Source organism: Cetorhinus maximus, chromosome 16, assembly GCF_964194155.1.
Source record: "Cetorhinus maximus chromosome 16, sCetMax3.hap1.1, whole genome shotgun sequence".
Lineage (NCBI taxonomy): Eukaryota > Metazoa > Chordata > Chondrichthyes > Lamniformes > Cetorhinidae > Cetorhinus > Cetorhinus maximus.
Window position 1 is genome coordinate 30001377 of NC_135894.1, and position 15132 is coordinate 30016508.

The 15132-nt window shown below is 41.6% G+C and overlaps 1 protein-coding gene across 3 annotated transcripts in view; it reads left to right on the forward strand.

The window, feature by feature from the left end:
- The window catches only part of LOC144691477 (acyl-coenzyme A thioesterase 9, mitochondrial-like), a 60504-nt gene extending 45372 nt beyond the window's left edge, over positions 1-15132 (forward strand). For all 3 annotated transcript variants that reach the window (XM_078559593.1, XM_078559595.1, XM_078559594.1), the window contains 4 exons: positions 942-1027; positions 1700-1787; positions 9441-9591; positions 10888-15132. In XM_078559593.1, the coding sequence (XP_078415719.1) occupies positions 942-1027; positions 1700-1787; positions 9441-9591; positions 10888-10946 (384 nt within the window). In that variant the 3' untranslated portion in view covers positions 10947-15132. The remainder of the gene's footprint in view (positions 1-941; positions 1028-1699; positions 1788-9440; positions 9592-10887) is intronic.

Sequence of the window (15132 nt, forward strand, 5' to 3'; positions counted from 1 at the left end):
TATTGCACTTTTAGTGAAGAACTTAAGTTGTTCTAATTTTAAAGAAAATTTACATTTATGTCCTCTTGCCTGGCTTTTTGGCCTTATTTTTATGCCCTAATTTAAAGTAATATAAGCGTTTAACCCTCTTAATAATAAAAACAGAGTGCTGGAAATACTCAAGCAGGTCTGGCAGCATCTGTAAAGAGAGAAACAGAGTTAACGTTTAGAGTCCAATATGACTGTCCACCACCCCCCTCCCCTTCCTCCTCTCTGAGCTCATCTCCTTTATATTTAGCATCTATCTTGTTGCTCTGCTCTAGGCCATTTGGCTAGTATAATGCCTGTGAAATAATGTTAGTATGAAGAAAATTACTTCAATTGTAAAGAAAGAGGTACATTTACATTGCACTTTTCATAATCTTGGGACATCCCAGTGTGCTTCACAGCCAATCATAGTATGGTTACAGCACAGAAGGCAGTATGGTGAGTCCAGACTTGCTCTCCACAAGAGCAATTTAGTTAGTCTCACTCCCTGCCCTTTCACCATAACGCTGCAATTTTTTTTTTTACCTTCTCCAAGAACAAATTAAAGAATATTTTCAGTCTCTGGAAGATCTCTTGCAAACCTTTCTGAATGTTTTAAATGGAGTTGTCTCCTCCCAACATCCATTAGCAACCAAATAACACCTTGAGAAATGTCATAGTCCTTCTAGGCTACTGCTAAAGTTGTTGCCATTGTGGTTGTATGCAGCCATCAATTGCAGAGTGCCACATTGCCTCAACCATTTTTAAATAATGTTTAATTCATTAAAATTATTTTAAATTAAATTTCCATTCTGCTCATTTAAAGTTGAGATGTCCCCCTTTATATTGGTGTTTGATTATAAAAGATATGTAGATCCAAGATTGTCGGTGCACCTTATAGGTGAACAGTATTGTAACTTTTTTTTTAAAATTAGGAACGTAATATCTACAACAAAATCTTTGGCGGGTTTCTGATGAGGAAAGCCTTTGAGTTGGCATGGGCAAATGCTTGTGTCTATGGGTAAGAACCTTATATTTTGTGTATATTGTGTAACTTGAATTAAAGGAGTCTGGGAATTCAAACTCTCAATCCATTTCTTCATTGATTGTTATATATGTTGTAGAGTTCTCTACCCCCCCCACCATTCCCCTTCCACCATTGATATTAGTTTTTTTTAATATTTCACTTTGTATTTGACTGATATGAACCTGTTTCTCCAAAGCCCTATTTCTGGGCATTAGTGAGTCAGTCAAATGTTCTGCAGTAATTCAAATGCTTCCAGGATGCCCAGATTTCCTTATTTTCGCTCCACTCATTTAATTGTGGCCCTACATAGACTTTCAAAAAGTCTTTATTGGCAGATTTCACTCTGGTTGTGTGTGCCCCTCAACGCTTTCAATGCTGAGTGGAAAAGGTCTGTCCATGGTGCCAGGATAACTGGAACAGTCCTCTTGGTGTCTGATGTTTCATGTTGTTGGTTCAGTAGCATCACAGGTGTGTTTCTCTAAACAACTGGTTCAGAGTGACCTTGATCGAGACCTTGGAGTAGACTACAGAAAGTGTGGCAGTGGAGAAACTAGGGCAGGGAAGAAATGAAGGGAGTAAAGTGGGTTAATATGTCTTTGAATTTTTAAACACATTGTTGCTGTAGTCCTGTGTTTTATATCCGGAACTTTCGCAAATTGCTTTCAGGGGTTCAAGACCTTACCCAATTGCTGTAGATGACATCTTGTTTCAGAAACCAGTTGAGATTGGTTCCCTGCTGTATCTTTCATCACAGGTAATGTACATATTTACAATGTGAAGTGTCAGTATTAGTTTAATGAGTCTTCCTGATCACAAGATAATTCACTTCATTTCAGTTGATCCAGTTAGCAAAACCCAATGCTGGATTCTGGTCCACTTCACTGTGTTCCGTCCTCCGTATTAACACACCTTCTATCCTTGCACTAATTTGATGTATCCTGGATTCACAGCAGTGAGTATAACAAATAGAATTTGTGCCTGCCCAAATAACAGTGGCTTCAGACTGTGTTTACATTTAACAATTAGACTTCCTTACCTTAATTTGACAGGTCAAATTTAAACGCCTTAGCAACAAATACATTGTGTATTATGTGGCATATTATTCCTATTATAAAGCAACATTTCATCTTCCGCCAACTTCACTAAAACAGATTATCTGGTCATTATTACATTGCGATTTATGGGAGCTTGCTGTGCACAAATTGGCTTCCACGTTTCCTACATTGCATTATTTTTCAATACTAAGGAAATTAAGGGATATGGGGATAGTGCAGGAAGGTGGAGTTGAGCTGGAAGATCAGCCATAACTTACTGAATGGCAAAGCAGATGCAAAGGAAGTATGGCCTAATACTTCTCCTATTTCTTTTGTTTATTGGCTAGCAAATGTTATGGACATCCTGAGGTCTGGAAAGGCATCCTATAAATGTTAGCCTTTCTTTATTTCCCATGTGCAATGCCATAGAAGATCCACTAGTAATATACTGTATTTTAAAAGTTACAGCTAGCACACACCAGATGCCACACATTGCTACAGGTTTAAGTGACATTAGGTGTGACTGAACCTTAAACAAATGAGTACATTCCAGTCTGTAAAACTGACCAAACAAAATCAAAATTTGCGAAACAAATAATGTTTGACTCAAAATTCCAGAGTCAGGAAACATTCTCTAAAAAAGAAAAAGGAGCTAAAGTATCAATGAAATGACTCAATATTTTGAAATGTTTTTGTCTAGCTTTCGGTTTTGCCAGTAACCAAGACTCATAATGCCAAATAAAGTTGGTAATAAAACACATATTTCTTTAAAAAGCCACAATTCATAACCATATCATTAAACTTTCCCAATCAGTGCCCTGTTTGTAACCTCACCAACACTGTTTCCCATTGGAGACCTGACTCCCTATTGGGTGCTGGAACTGTGTTCTCCAGCCTTCCCACAGTAATATCTGTGAGCTACTAGCTACCTTAATCGACCAGCCTTGACCAGAAAGTAGGCTACAACTTCAAGGGCATCACTATCATTCTGTGTAAACACAATATGGACTATAGGTCCTCAACTCATGGCTTCCTGAAGGTGGATATCTACCACATTTACGTGGCAGCTCCTGAACCAGGGTAAGCAACAGTACTCTGCTGTTGAGTAGACGGCGAGTGAAGCAGCGCATCGTGTGTTGGCTCTGCTGCCCCAGGTGCTACCCACCAATTTCTGTATGAAATTCACTCTCATTTTAACCTTGGCTCTGGTGTTATAGAGGTGTTGCCAGCAGGTCAATGTCAAGAGCGATGCCAAGATGTTTTGGCTTTAGGTTCTGGGCGAATGGTCAGCCACAGAGCTGGACAAGAAGTTCATCCCTGGCCTTTGAGTTGTTGAGGTGGAAGGCTGAAACAACAGTCTTGGCAGTACTTGGTCAAAATCTCCATTGTCTGAATTAGGCTTCCAGAGAATATAGATCTTCAGTGAATGTTTTTCAATGTCCTGAAGTTCTTTAGTTTGGCAAGCCAGGGCCAAAGCATCAGCATATGTGAAGAGCTGTGACTTTGTGAGAGGGAGGTCACTGGTATATATATTGAAGAGGGCTGTGTGAGCACTGATTCCTGTGGGAGCCCATTGTTGGTTATATGCTTACGGCTGATTTAATCTCCAAGATGTACGTGGAACTGTCGGTTGTTGATCATGGAGTTGATTAGCTGTAGAGGTTCACACAGCAGATGATTTTGGAGAGTTTCAGCAGCATGCCATGCGCCACACTGGCATAGGCATAGGATAAGTCAACAAAGGCAATCAGTTCCTGTCTTCAGGCTTTTCTGGAAGCTAGCCTAATTCAGTGTCAGGACCTGCTTGGAGCAGTCGCGGCCTGTGCAAAAACCCACTTGTTGGGGTGGGAATCTTCCAGGATGGCATTCGGTATGTTTAGCAGGAGGTGTTCCAGAACCTAATATGTTGAGAGTAGGGTGATGGGGCAGTAGCTGTGTGGGTCATTGAGTAGTTTTCCTTGCTTGCCAATGGCCAATATCTTGGATTGATGCCAGATGTTTGGAATGGTGCCTGTGTTGCAGATGTTGGTAAACAGCTTTGCTAACCACTTCCTTCCCTGTGATCTGATGTCATTTTCCCTGCTGGCCGGTATATTTGAGTTTATTAGGAGCCATGGAGTGAAGCCATCAGCGTTGACTCAGGCCCACTTGTGTGGTTGTTGTTTGGTTGCTCCCAAGTGGTGCAGGAATTTCCTTTTGGTTTGAGTGCATGAAGTCAATCCTCTCCATTGTTTCCCGCTATCTTAGGCTGTACTGGAACAGCTTGGCTAGGGGCGCGGCAAGTTCTGGAGCACAAGTCTTCAGTACTTGTGCTCCAGAATATTATCAGGGCCCACAGTCTTTGCAGTATCCAGTGCCTTCAGCTATTTCTTGATATCACATGGAGTCAATCGAATTGGCTGAAGACTGGCATCTGTGATGTTGGAGACCTCCATTCGGTACTTCTGGCTGAAGATTGTAGCAAGTGTTTCAACCTTGTCTTTTGCACTCGTGCTGGGTTCCTCCATCATTGAGGATGGGGATATTTGTGGAGCCGCCTTCTCCAGTGAGTTGTCTAATTATTCACCACCATTCACGACTGGATGTGGCAGGACTGCAGAGCTTAGATCTGATCCGTTGGTTATGGGATTGCTTAGCTCTGTCTATCACTTGCTGCTTATGCTACTTGGCATGCAAGTAGTCCTGTGTTATAGCTTCACCAGGTTGACACCTCATTTTTAGGTATGCCTGGTGTTGCTCCTGGCATGTCCTCCCGCACTCTTCATTGAACCAGGGTTGATCCCTTGGCTTGGTGATAATGATAGAGTGGGGGATTTGCTGGGCCATGAGGTTACAGATTGTGTTCAAGTACAATTCTGCTGCTGCTGATGCCTCACAGCGCGTCATGGATGCCCAGTCTTGAGTTGCTAGATCTGTTCAAAATCTATCCCATTTAGCACGGTGGTAGTGCCACACAACACGATGGAGGGTATCCTCAATACGAAGGCTGGACTTCGTCTCCACAAGGACTGTGCGGTGATCACTCCTACCAATACTGTCATGGACAGATGCATCTGCAGTAGGCAGGTTGGTGAGGATGAGGTCAAGTATGTCTCTCCCTCTTGTTGGTTCCCTCACCACCTGCCACAAACCTGGTCTAGCAGCTATGTCCTTTAGGACTCAGCCAGCTCAGTCTGTGGTGGTGCTACCGAGCCACTCTTGGTGATGGACATTGAAGTCCTCCATCCAGAGTACGTTCTGTGCCCTTGCCACCCTCAGCTCTTCCTCCAAGCAGTGTTCAACATGTCGGAGCACTGATTCATCAGCTGAGGGGAGCGTGGTATGTGTTAATCAGTGAGATATTTCCTTGCCTATGTTTGACCTGATGCGATGAGACTTCATGGGGTCCAGAGTCTATGTTGAGGACTCCCAGGGCAACTCCCTCCCGACTGTATACCACTGTGCCACCCCCTCTGCTGGGCCTGTCCTGCCGGTGGAACAGGACGTACCCAGGGATGGTGATGGTGTGTCTGGGACATTATCTGTAAGGCATGATTCCGTGAGGTTGACTATGTCAGGCTGTTGCTTGACTTGTCTGTGAGGCAGCTCTCCCAATTTTGCCACAAGCCCCAGGAGGACTTTGCAGGGTCAACAGGGCTGAGTTTGCCGTTGTCATTTCCGGTGCCTAGGTCAATTCTGGGTGGTCCGTCTGGTTTCATTCCTTTTTTGAGACTTTGTAGGTTAATTTGGTGCCTAGCTCTTCATACTGACTATGCAGAACCTCTTCCTCTTTGCTTGTCCTACCTATGTCATTGGTACCTACATGTAGCACAACAACTAGATCCTCCCCCCTCCCACTGTAAGTTCCTCACTAGCCCTGAGCAAATGTCCCTAACCCTTCTGGATTCTCACTCTTTGCTGCAGAGAACAGTGTCAATCCCCCTCATTATACTGTCCCCTACTACCACTACATTCCTTTTTGCTTCCCCTGCTTGAATGGCTTCCTGTACCACAGTACCATGGCCAGTCTGCTCATCCACTTTGCAGACCTCGCTTTCATCCACACAGGTTGAGAGCACTTCAAACTTGTTTGACAATTGCAAAGTCTGAGGCTCCTCCACTATTGTCTGCTCGGTCTCTTTACCTGCTTTGCTCACAGTCACATGCTGCTGTCCCTCACTGCTGACCTAAACAGACGACCCTATTCTAAGAGATGTGACTATCTTCTGGAACAAAGTGTCCAGGTATTTCTCCCCCTCCGTTATGTTGTGTAATGACTGCAGTTCGGCTTCTAGATCAGTAATCTCAATCCGGAATTCCTCTGGCTGCTTACACTTTCTGCAGATATGTTTGTCCTGGATTGCCTTGGCATCCAAAAGTTCCAATATTCCGCAGCTGCAACATAACACCTGTGCTGCCATTGTTACTTATGTTATTTAGTTAATTTAATTATTTAATTAATTTAGAATAATTTCAATGTATACTAGAATTTACTGTGCTTATTAAATGTTAGTACCACCTACAATTAAATGTTTTATACTTTTCTTAATTACACAGGTATGGTTTAGGTGTTTATTTTAATTATTTTATTTTTTCATTATTTTAAGGTTTTAGTTCTTTTATTTATACAGCTACTTTAACTCTGATATCTTAAGCTAGCTATTAACACATTGTCCCTTACACCTGTCTCCTCATGCTCTTTTATTCTGTCTCTTAGCCACTTGCTTCATGCATTTATCCTGTGTCTCTGCCACTCTCGCGCTCTTTTATCCTGTGTCTCTGCCACTCTCCTCGCGCTCTTTTTTATCCTGTGTCTCTGCCACTCTCCTCGCGCTCTTTTTTATCCTGTGTCTCTGCCGCTCTCCTCGTGCTCTTTTTTTATCCTGTGTCTCTGCCGCTCTCCTCGTGCTCTTTTTTTATCCTGTGTCTCCGCCGCTCTCCTCGTGCTCTTTTTTATCCTGTGTCTCTGCCGCTCTCCTCGTGCTCTTTTTTTATCCTGTGTCTCTGCCGCTCTCCTCGTGCTCTTTTTTTATCCTGTGTCTCTGCCGCTCTCCTCGTGCTCTTTTTTTATCCTGTGTCTCTGCCGCTCTCCTCGTGCTCTTTTTTATCCTGTGTCTCTGCCGCTCTCCTCGTGCTCTTTTATCCTGTGTCTCTGCCGCTCTCCCTGTGCTCTTTATCAATCGAGGCATAGATTACAAAAGTAGGGAGGTCATATTGGAGTTGTATAAAACCTCGGTGAGGCCACAGCTGGAGTACTGTGTGCAGTTCTGGTTGCCACATTATAGGAAGGATGTGATTGCACTGGAGGGGGTGCAGAGGAGATTCACCAGGATGTTGCCTGGGATGAAACATTTAAGTTATGAAGAGAGATTGGATAGACTTGGGTTGTTTTCGTTGGAGCAGAGAAGACTGAGGGGCAACCTGATCGAGATGTACAAGATTGAGGGGCATGGACAGGGTGGATAGGGAGCAGCTGTTCCCCTTAGTTGAAGGGTCAGTCACAAGGGGGCATAAGTTCAAGGTGAGGGGCAGGAGGTTTAAGGGGGATGTGAGGAAAAACTTTTTTACCCAGAGGGTGGTGACAGTCTGGAATGCGCTGCCTGGGAGGGTGGTGGAGGCGGGTTGCCTCACATCTTTTAAAAAGTACCTGGATGAGCACTTGGCATGTCATAACATTCAAGGCTATGGGCCAAGTGCTGGTAAATAGGATTAGGTAAGTAAGTCAGGTGTTTCTCACGTGTCAGTGCAGACTCAATGGGCCGAAGGGCCTCTTATGCACTGTGATTCTTTTATCCTGTGTCTCTGCCGCTCCTCGCGTTCTTTTATCTTGTGTTTTTGCCGCTCTCTTTGCTCTTTTTTTATCCTGTGTCATGCACGGAGATCCAGTTGGACAGTTTTCTCTCTGAGTGCTCTCAGCTGTTGAAGTTGCCACAGTAGATGGTTGGGTGTGCTACAGGCTGTATTACGATGTTGGGCCACAGGCCACTTTGTATTTTGTAGACATTTGTGATGGCCAGCTTGCTGTACTTTGGAGATGGAGTAGGGGTCATCTGATTTTAGGTCTTCTGCACTTTTGGTGAGGCTTTCCTTGACGTAGGCCATGGCTGTATGTCTCCACGAACTCACCTGAAATCCCGTAGTCCCACTGGAATGCACAGTCATACTCTACAGACTGATGACAGCCCCGCCTTTCAATGACGCACCTCCTGGCTAACTGCCCAGTCACCAACCACAACCTGGTAACTGAGCCGAGTGGTGATGTCCCAGGTTTCAACCTTCCACGGAAAATGCGGGCATCCTCAAACGCTTGAGGACAGCCCAGGGCTGATGTGACCACTTGCTGCACAAGTTGAACATGAAGAACAGCTCAAATTGTGACAGTGGCCATCCAAGTGAGACCGTTGCTCACATACTGAACTCCTGCCCTGAGAGATCCATTCTCGGTGGCACCACAACCATTCACAATGTCAACTGAAGCTGTTGAATGGATTAACCTCGACATCAAACTATAACTGCTTCCCCAGCCATACAAATAAAAAGTGTCTTCAACTGCAGTTTTAGGCTGCCTCTTCCTGAGTGTAATTAATATAGCACAAAGCATCATTGGGACCAGTTAATTTGAAGGTAGCTGTGAAACAGAATAAAGCATAAGCTGTAACTGGGGTAAATCTGACAGCAAAATGCATTTAACTGGCAATGCATAAGGGCATGTAAATGCCTGAGGAACAACATTGCAGCTTTTACTCTTTTCAGGCCTTCCACTTTGTAACTCCCTGTTACTGAGTAACAGGACTGTGAGCTTATTTCATCTAAGCTTCAACATGGTCCACTCTCAGGCCCCATGTTGCATTTTGTACTCGACCTTTGTGCTCCCCCAACCCCCTCTTCCCCTTGCAGCACTTATAAACTGCAAGTCCTGGCACCTTCTGTGAATGCTGTGGATGCTCAGTTTCTCTATACAATGATACGGCATTTTCCACACAGCCAGCCCTGCATAAAAGAGCTGATGGTTGTTCAGACATTTCGTTATTGAAAATTCTGAAGGAATGCAAGAGGCTGGAAGACTAATTGTACAAGTGCATCCTACCTGCTGCTCACTTTATTCAGAATGGACAAGGAGGGAGGCATCACTTTCATCATCCCCAGGTAATGATGGCTGGCAGCAAGGTCACGCAGTGGCACAATGCATTCATAAAGTTATCCCCAGAGTTCCATTTCAAAATGGGGCAACTTGCCACATTGCACATTATTAGGGTCCTTTCTGCACTGAAACAATTACCAATTGCATTGACCTTGAGAAATTATTGAGTAACTTATAAAATGGAGATTAAAACCTAATAAGATGAACCAGCTATTTTGTATTTCATTAATAATGTAATTTCCCCTTTCCATAGGTTTGTTACACTGAAAGCAACTATATCCAGGTCAGAGTGCACAGTGAGGTTGTAGACCCACTCTCAAAACAGCACAGTACCACCAATATCTTCCATTTCACCTTTGGTTCCGAGAAAGAAGTGATGCAGGTTATCCCAAAGACCTATGGAGGTAATAATACATTTCTTATTTCAGCCATGCTTTGGGTCTAGGAGTAGCTTCTGTCAGATATTCATATGGGTTAAAGTTTAGTTTTGAGATTCTGGATGTAACCTTCAACAGTTAGGAGAGGCAGTGAGATTTCCTGTTAATTATGTAGGTTACTTACCTTTTGACTTCAGTACCCATTGTGGTAGCACCAAGATGCCCTCTGTAAACTGTGAGGACTATACTTCAGCGTATAATCTATGTTGCACGTACATCAATGTGCTATCTAGTAGTGATAGAATAAGCAGGAAATGCTAAACATGGAATTAAATACTGTTTTTCTGAAGTATCTCAGGACTGCTTAATTCATGGGTAATGTGGTATATCAGTTTCCTACATAAATGCGAGAAATGATGCTGAGGGACTTCACAGTCATTATAATTAAAGTATTTTTCCGCTCTCTTATTGGTGAAAATGGCAAGACCATGATTATTCCCCATCCTTAACAAGTTGTACTTGCTAGACTACTTTAGAGTCAACAATGTAGTGTGGGACTGCAGCATGCTACATGTTCCTCTGAATTGACCAGTGAGCCTGAATACATCTTGAATGCTTATATTTGTTGACACAGGAAGGGAAACTTGACCTCCTGGACCTCTGACATTACTACTAGGCAGTAAGGGAGGGACAGATCATTGGCTTTCTGGGGAGCTCAGATTCCAGGCTATGACCTAACATGTAATTGAAGCTTCTGTACAAATCTATCCTTCTTCAACCAAGTTCCCTCATCCCTCCACCCAAAACAGACCACACCAAAGATTCTCTCCAAACCCCAGGGTATCTGAGCTTATACCAATGTAACACAGTATGATGCTTTCGAAAGTATTCAATTCAAGGGGGTTCTGGGCCTGGAATGAGAGAAGCAACACAGATACAAACTTCAGGAATTCCACCATATTATAAGTACTTGCTGGAAGCTGATGAACAAAAGCAAGAAACTTCTTCTTGTACCAGGGAAGAGTGACCTCTGGCTTGTTCTCATACAGATAAAATTGTCCAGTCCAGGGCAGCACTGGCTACCAATCCCATCAGCTGCGCTCAGAAAATTGGGCTGGCTGACCAGAGAAGGAAAACATAGGGAGTTCATTCCCAAATAACCGAAGGGGTGATCTTTAGAATAATGTCATCCTGCAGTCAACAAAACAGTTCCTCTGGCTGTAACCTTTCCTGATTTAAAAAGATGTGCTGCTGCACTGAAGATTTGACCATCTGTTGTTAAAAATGTATTCATCAGTTTGATGTTCTGGTTTCTGCTTACAGAATCTATGCTTTACTTGGATGGAAAACGACACTTTGAAGCACAAGCCATCAGAGTTTGAAGTCTGGCAAGCTGACCTCCATTCAATTAAACACAAAATATCAGTCTGAAATGTCTGATGTCTATTAAAGATATTTGTTTTTGCAGATTTGATTTTAACAAGTGCTTTTAAATTTTTCTAACACTATTTGAAGACTTTCCAGTTACTTTACTAACTTTAATAGTACTTAAGTATCACTGGAAAAAAAGACACCTCAAAGCTTTTCGTCTTACACTCATCAGGACATTCGCAAGAATACCAAATGTAAAGGGAGCAACAATTTATACTTCATTCTCCATGGTAATTCCTCTACCAATCAGTCCACTTGTCAACCAATCAGCACTCTCTTCCCTTGAAGTATAAATTGTTGTTCCCTTTACATTTGGTATTCTTGTGAATGTCCTGCTTAAGTGTAAGATGAAAAGCTTTGACATCTTTTTTTCAGCGATACTCAAGTTCTGTACTACCAATCAACTGACTTTAAAAGTACGACAATGCTTTAAAGTTCTCTTTGTTTGCTGCATACAATATAGGAGAAACATGTATTTAACTGCATTATGCTGTGATAAAACCTCAAGGGTAGAACTGACTATAGGTTCCCCTATGCTGTGATCACCAAATGTGTTTGTATGACATTCCTCTTCTATTTTAACACAAAACCTCAAGGGTAGAATTGACTATTGGTGATCACAGCATAGGGGAACCTAATGTGTTTGTATGACATTCCTTTTCTATTTTAACACATCCAGCAGACAGGTGACCATAGTAATAACATGTTAGGTATCTATTCACCATTATCAGCAACAGTGTTACTTTACTCTTTTCAGATCCTTAGCCATGTTTATTTGTCCAAGCTTCAATGGGCTGGAATGTCAGAGAAGCTGTGGTTTAGTATAAGGTTTAAGGGAAGCCAGTGTGTGATACCAGTGCACTGTTTAATTTTATTAAATATCTATTATATGTGCATGGGCAAAATGCCAAGATATTGTTTATTTTATATTTTTTCCTTGAAAATCAAATCCTGCATCAAAACTGTATTTGTTACAAGTACTTTGGTTTCTGTTTAGCCAGTGAATTAATGCATAGGAACAAACATAAGCTTGGTGGGGTTTTATTTTTGCTCTTCTGTATATGTATCCAAATATATTTGCACTAAGTATTTTCTTTGCTAGCTAGCTACATACCACTGCCGTGGAAAAAAGAAATTCCCTAGTGTTCACGTTAGTTCATGCTTATATCATGTCACAGGAACCTGTTTGAAATGAATGAATGGTGTCGAAGTATTGCTGAGTGGGATATTTAGGGTTATGTCTTAGTGATTTGAACAACTGCCTATAACCTACAATAACTTCAATCTTCCCTGTGTAAAATATAAAACATTGTGTTGTAGGTTGTGAAATTCAGGCTGTCCTACATACGAATGTACAAATTAGGAGGAATGAGCTGTTTGGACCCTGGCACCTGCTATGACATTCAATAAGATCATGGCTAATTTGATTGTGGCCTCAACTCCACTTTCCGCCTTCCCCCAAAATCCTTAGATTATTGACTAACAAGGGAGTCAATCTACCTCTGCCTTAAAAATATTCATTGACCCTGCTTCCACAGCTCTTGGGGGAAAGAGTTCCAAAGATTCTCAACCCTTACAGGGAAAAAAAATTATTCTTTATTGCATTTAAATCCATTCTTGCAATAAACAACATTCCACTTGCTGTACCTGCATACTAACTTTTTCTGATTCATGTAGCACGGCACCCAGATCCCTCTGCACCTCAGGGTTCTGCAATCTCTCTCCATTTAAATAATACTCTGCTTTTCTATTCTTCTTGCCAAAGTGGACAAGTTCACATTTTCACACATTATACTCCATCAGCCAATTTTTTGCCCACTCACTTAACCTTTCTTTGCAGACTCCTTATGTCCTCTTCACAACTTACTCTCCTACCTATCTTTGTGTCATCAGCAAATTTAGCCATCATACATTTGGTCTCTTCCTCCAGGTCATTGATATAAATTGTAAAGAGTTGAGGCCTCAGCACTGACCCATCACACTCCACTCATCATATCTTGCCAATCCAAAAATGACCCATTTATGCCTATTCTCTATTTTTGTTAGCTAACCAATCCTCTATTTATGCTAATATGTTACCCCCTACACTGAGCTCTTGTTTTACGTAGTAACCTATAATGTGGCACCTTGTCAAATGCCTTCTGGAAATCCAAGTATAGCAGATCCACAGCTTCTCCTTGTTTGTCACTTCCTCAATAAACTCCAATAAATTATTCAAACATTATTTCTTTTTAACAAAACCATGTTGAATCTGCCTGATTGCATTGAGATTTTCTAAATGTCCTGCTAAAACTCCCTTAATAATATTCTAGCACTTTTCCTATGACAGATGTTAAGCTAACTGGCCTGTAGCTTCCTGCTGTCTTCCCTCCTCTCTTGAATAGAGGAGTCAGATTCACGGTCATGAAGACTCGAAACGTTAACTGATTTCTTCTCCACCGATGCTGCCAGACCTGCTGAGTTTTTCCAGGTAATTCTGTTTTTGTTTTCACTATTTTCCAATCTGATGGGACCTTTCCCTGGTGATAATAGTTATTTTAAGTTTCTCCTTTTCACCACCTGATTCACAATTATTTCCGGGATATTATTTGTATCCTCTACAGTGACGACTGATGCAAAATATTTGTTTAATTCATCTGCCATGTCTTTATTTTCCATTATTAATTCCCCATTCTCTCACTCTAGAGGACCAATGCTCACTTTACTTGCTCTTTTCCTTTTTAAATACCTGTAGAAACTTTTTATATTTCTAGCTAGCTTTCTCTTGTACTCTAATTTCTCCCTCATTAATATTTTAGTTATTCTTTAATGTTCTTTATGTTCTGCCCCATCTTCACAGAATTATACATTTTTTTTCTTTCAATTGGATAATATCTTTAACTTCCTTATTTAGCCACAGATGGTACGTCATTCCCTTAGTATTTCTTTCTCACTGGAATGTATCTTTTCTAAGCATTCTGAAATACCCTTTAAATGTCTGCCACTGCATCTCTACTGAGCTATCCCTTAACCCAATTTCCCAGTTCACTTTAGCCAGCTGTGTCTTCAGGCCCTCATAATTGCCCTTATTTAAGTTTAAAACATTGGTCTTAGATCCATTACTCTCTCCCTCAAACTGAATGTGAAATTAAATCATATTATGATCACTGCTATGTAGGGGCACCTTCACTATGAGGTCATTAATTAATCCTGTCTCATTGCATGTTACCAGCCTACTCTGGTGCTAGAACAAGCTGCTCTAAGAAACTCTCTCAAAAACACTTTAAAGTCATCATCCAGGCTACCTTTGCTAATCTAATTCATCCAATCCATGTTGATTAAAATCACCCATGATTATTGCTGTATTTTTCTCACAAGCCTCCATTATTTCTTCCTGTATTCCCCATTATACAATGTGGTTACTGTTAGAAGGCCTATAAATCATGCCAAGTGACTTCAGACCTTTACTATTTTTCAACTCTACCCAAACTGATTCTACATCTTGATCTTTAGAACTAAGGTCATCTCTCTATTGTACCAACGTCATCCTTAACTAATGGAGCTACCCCATCACCTTTTCCCAGCTTCCTGCCTTCCTAAATATCATGTGCCCTTGAATATTCAGGTTCGTCTCTGTCATCCTGCAGCCATGTCTCTGCAATGGCTTACAGATAATACATATTTATTTCTATTTGCGCTGTCAATTAATCTGTTGTTATGAATGCAACATGCATTCAGAGACAAAGCCTTTAGTTCTGACTTTTTACTATTTTTGTTAAATCTGCTGATGGACTCTAAGGTTGTACACTCTGTCCCTTCCTGTCACACTCTGATCACTTCCCTTATTCCTACTGTGATCTCTTGCCTTATTTAATTATCACATCTTTGCAAATTTGATCCCTTGGCCCCCACTATTTAGTTTAAAGCCCTCTCCACTGCCCTAGTCCACACATATCTGTGCCATTAAAAGATTTTTGTGGTTCGGTCAAAACTTACCAATTTCCTTACAGAATCATCTTTGCCCCTTTCCAATTGCTTCTGTGTTGCTCCTAAATGAATTAGTAAAAGTTTTCAGGGCTTTCAGTTTTCACAAATTATCTTACTGTATGGCTCTGAGTTAGTATTTATCCAAAAAATAAAGATGGACTGTCTTTTCAA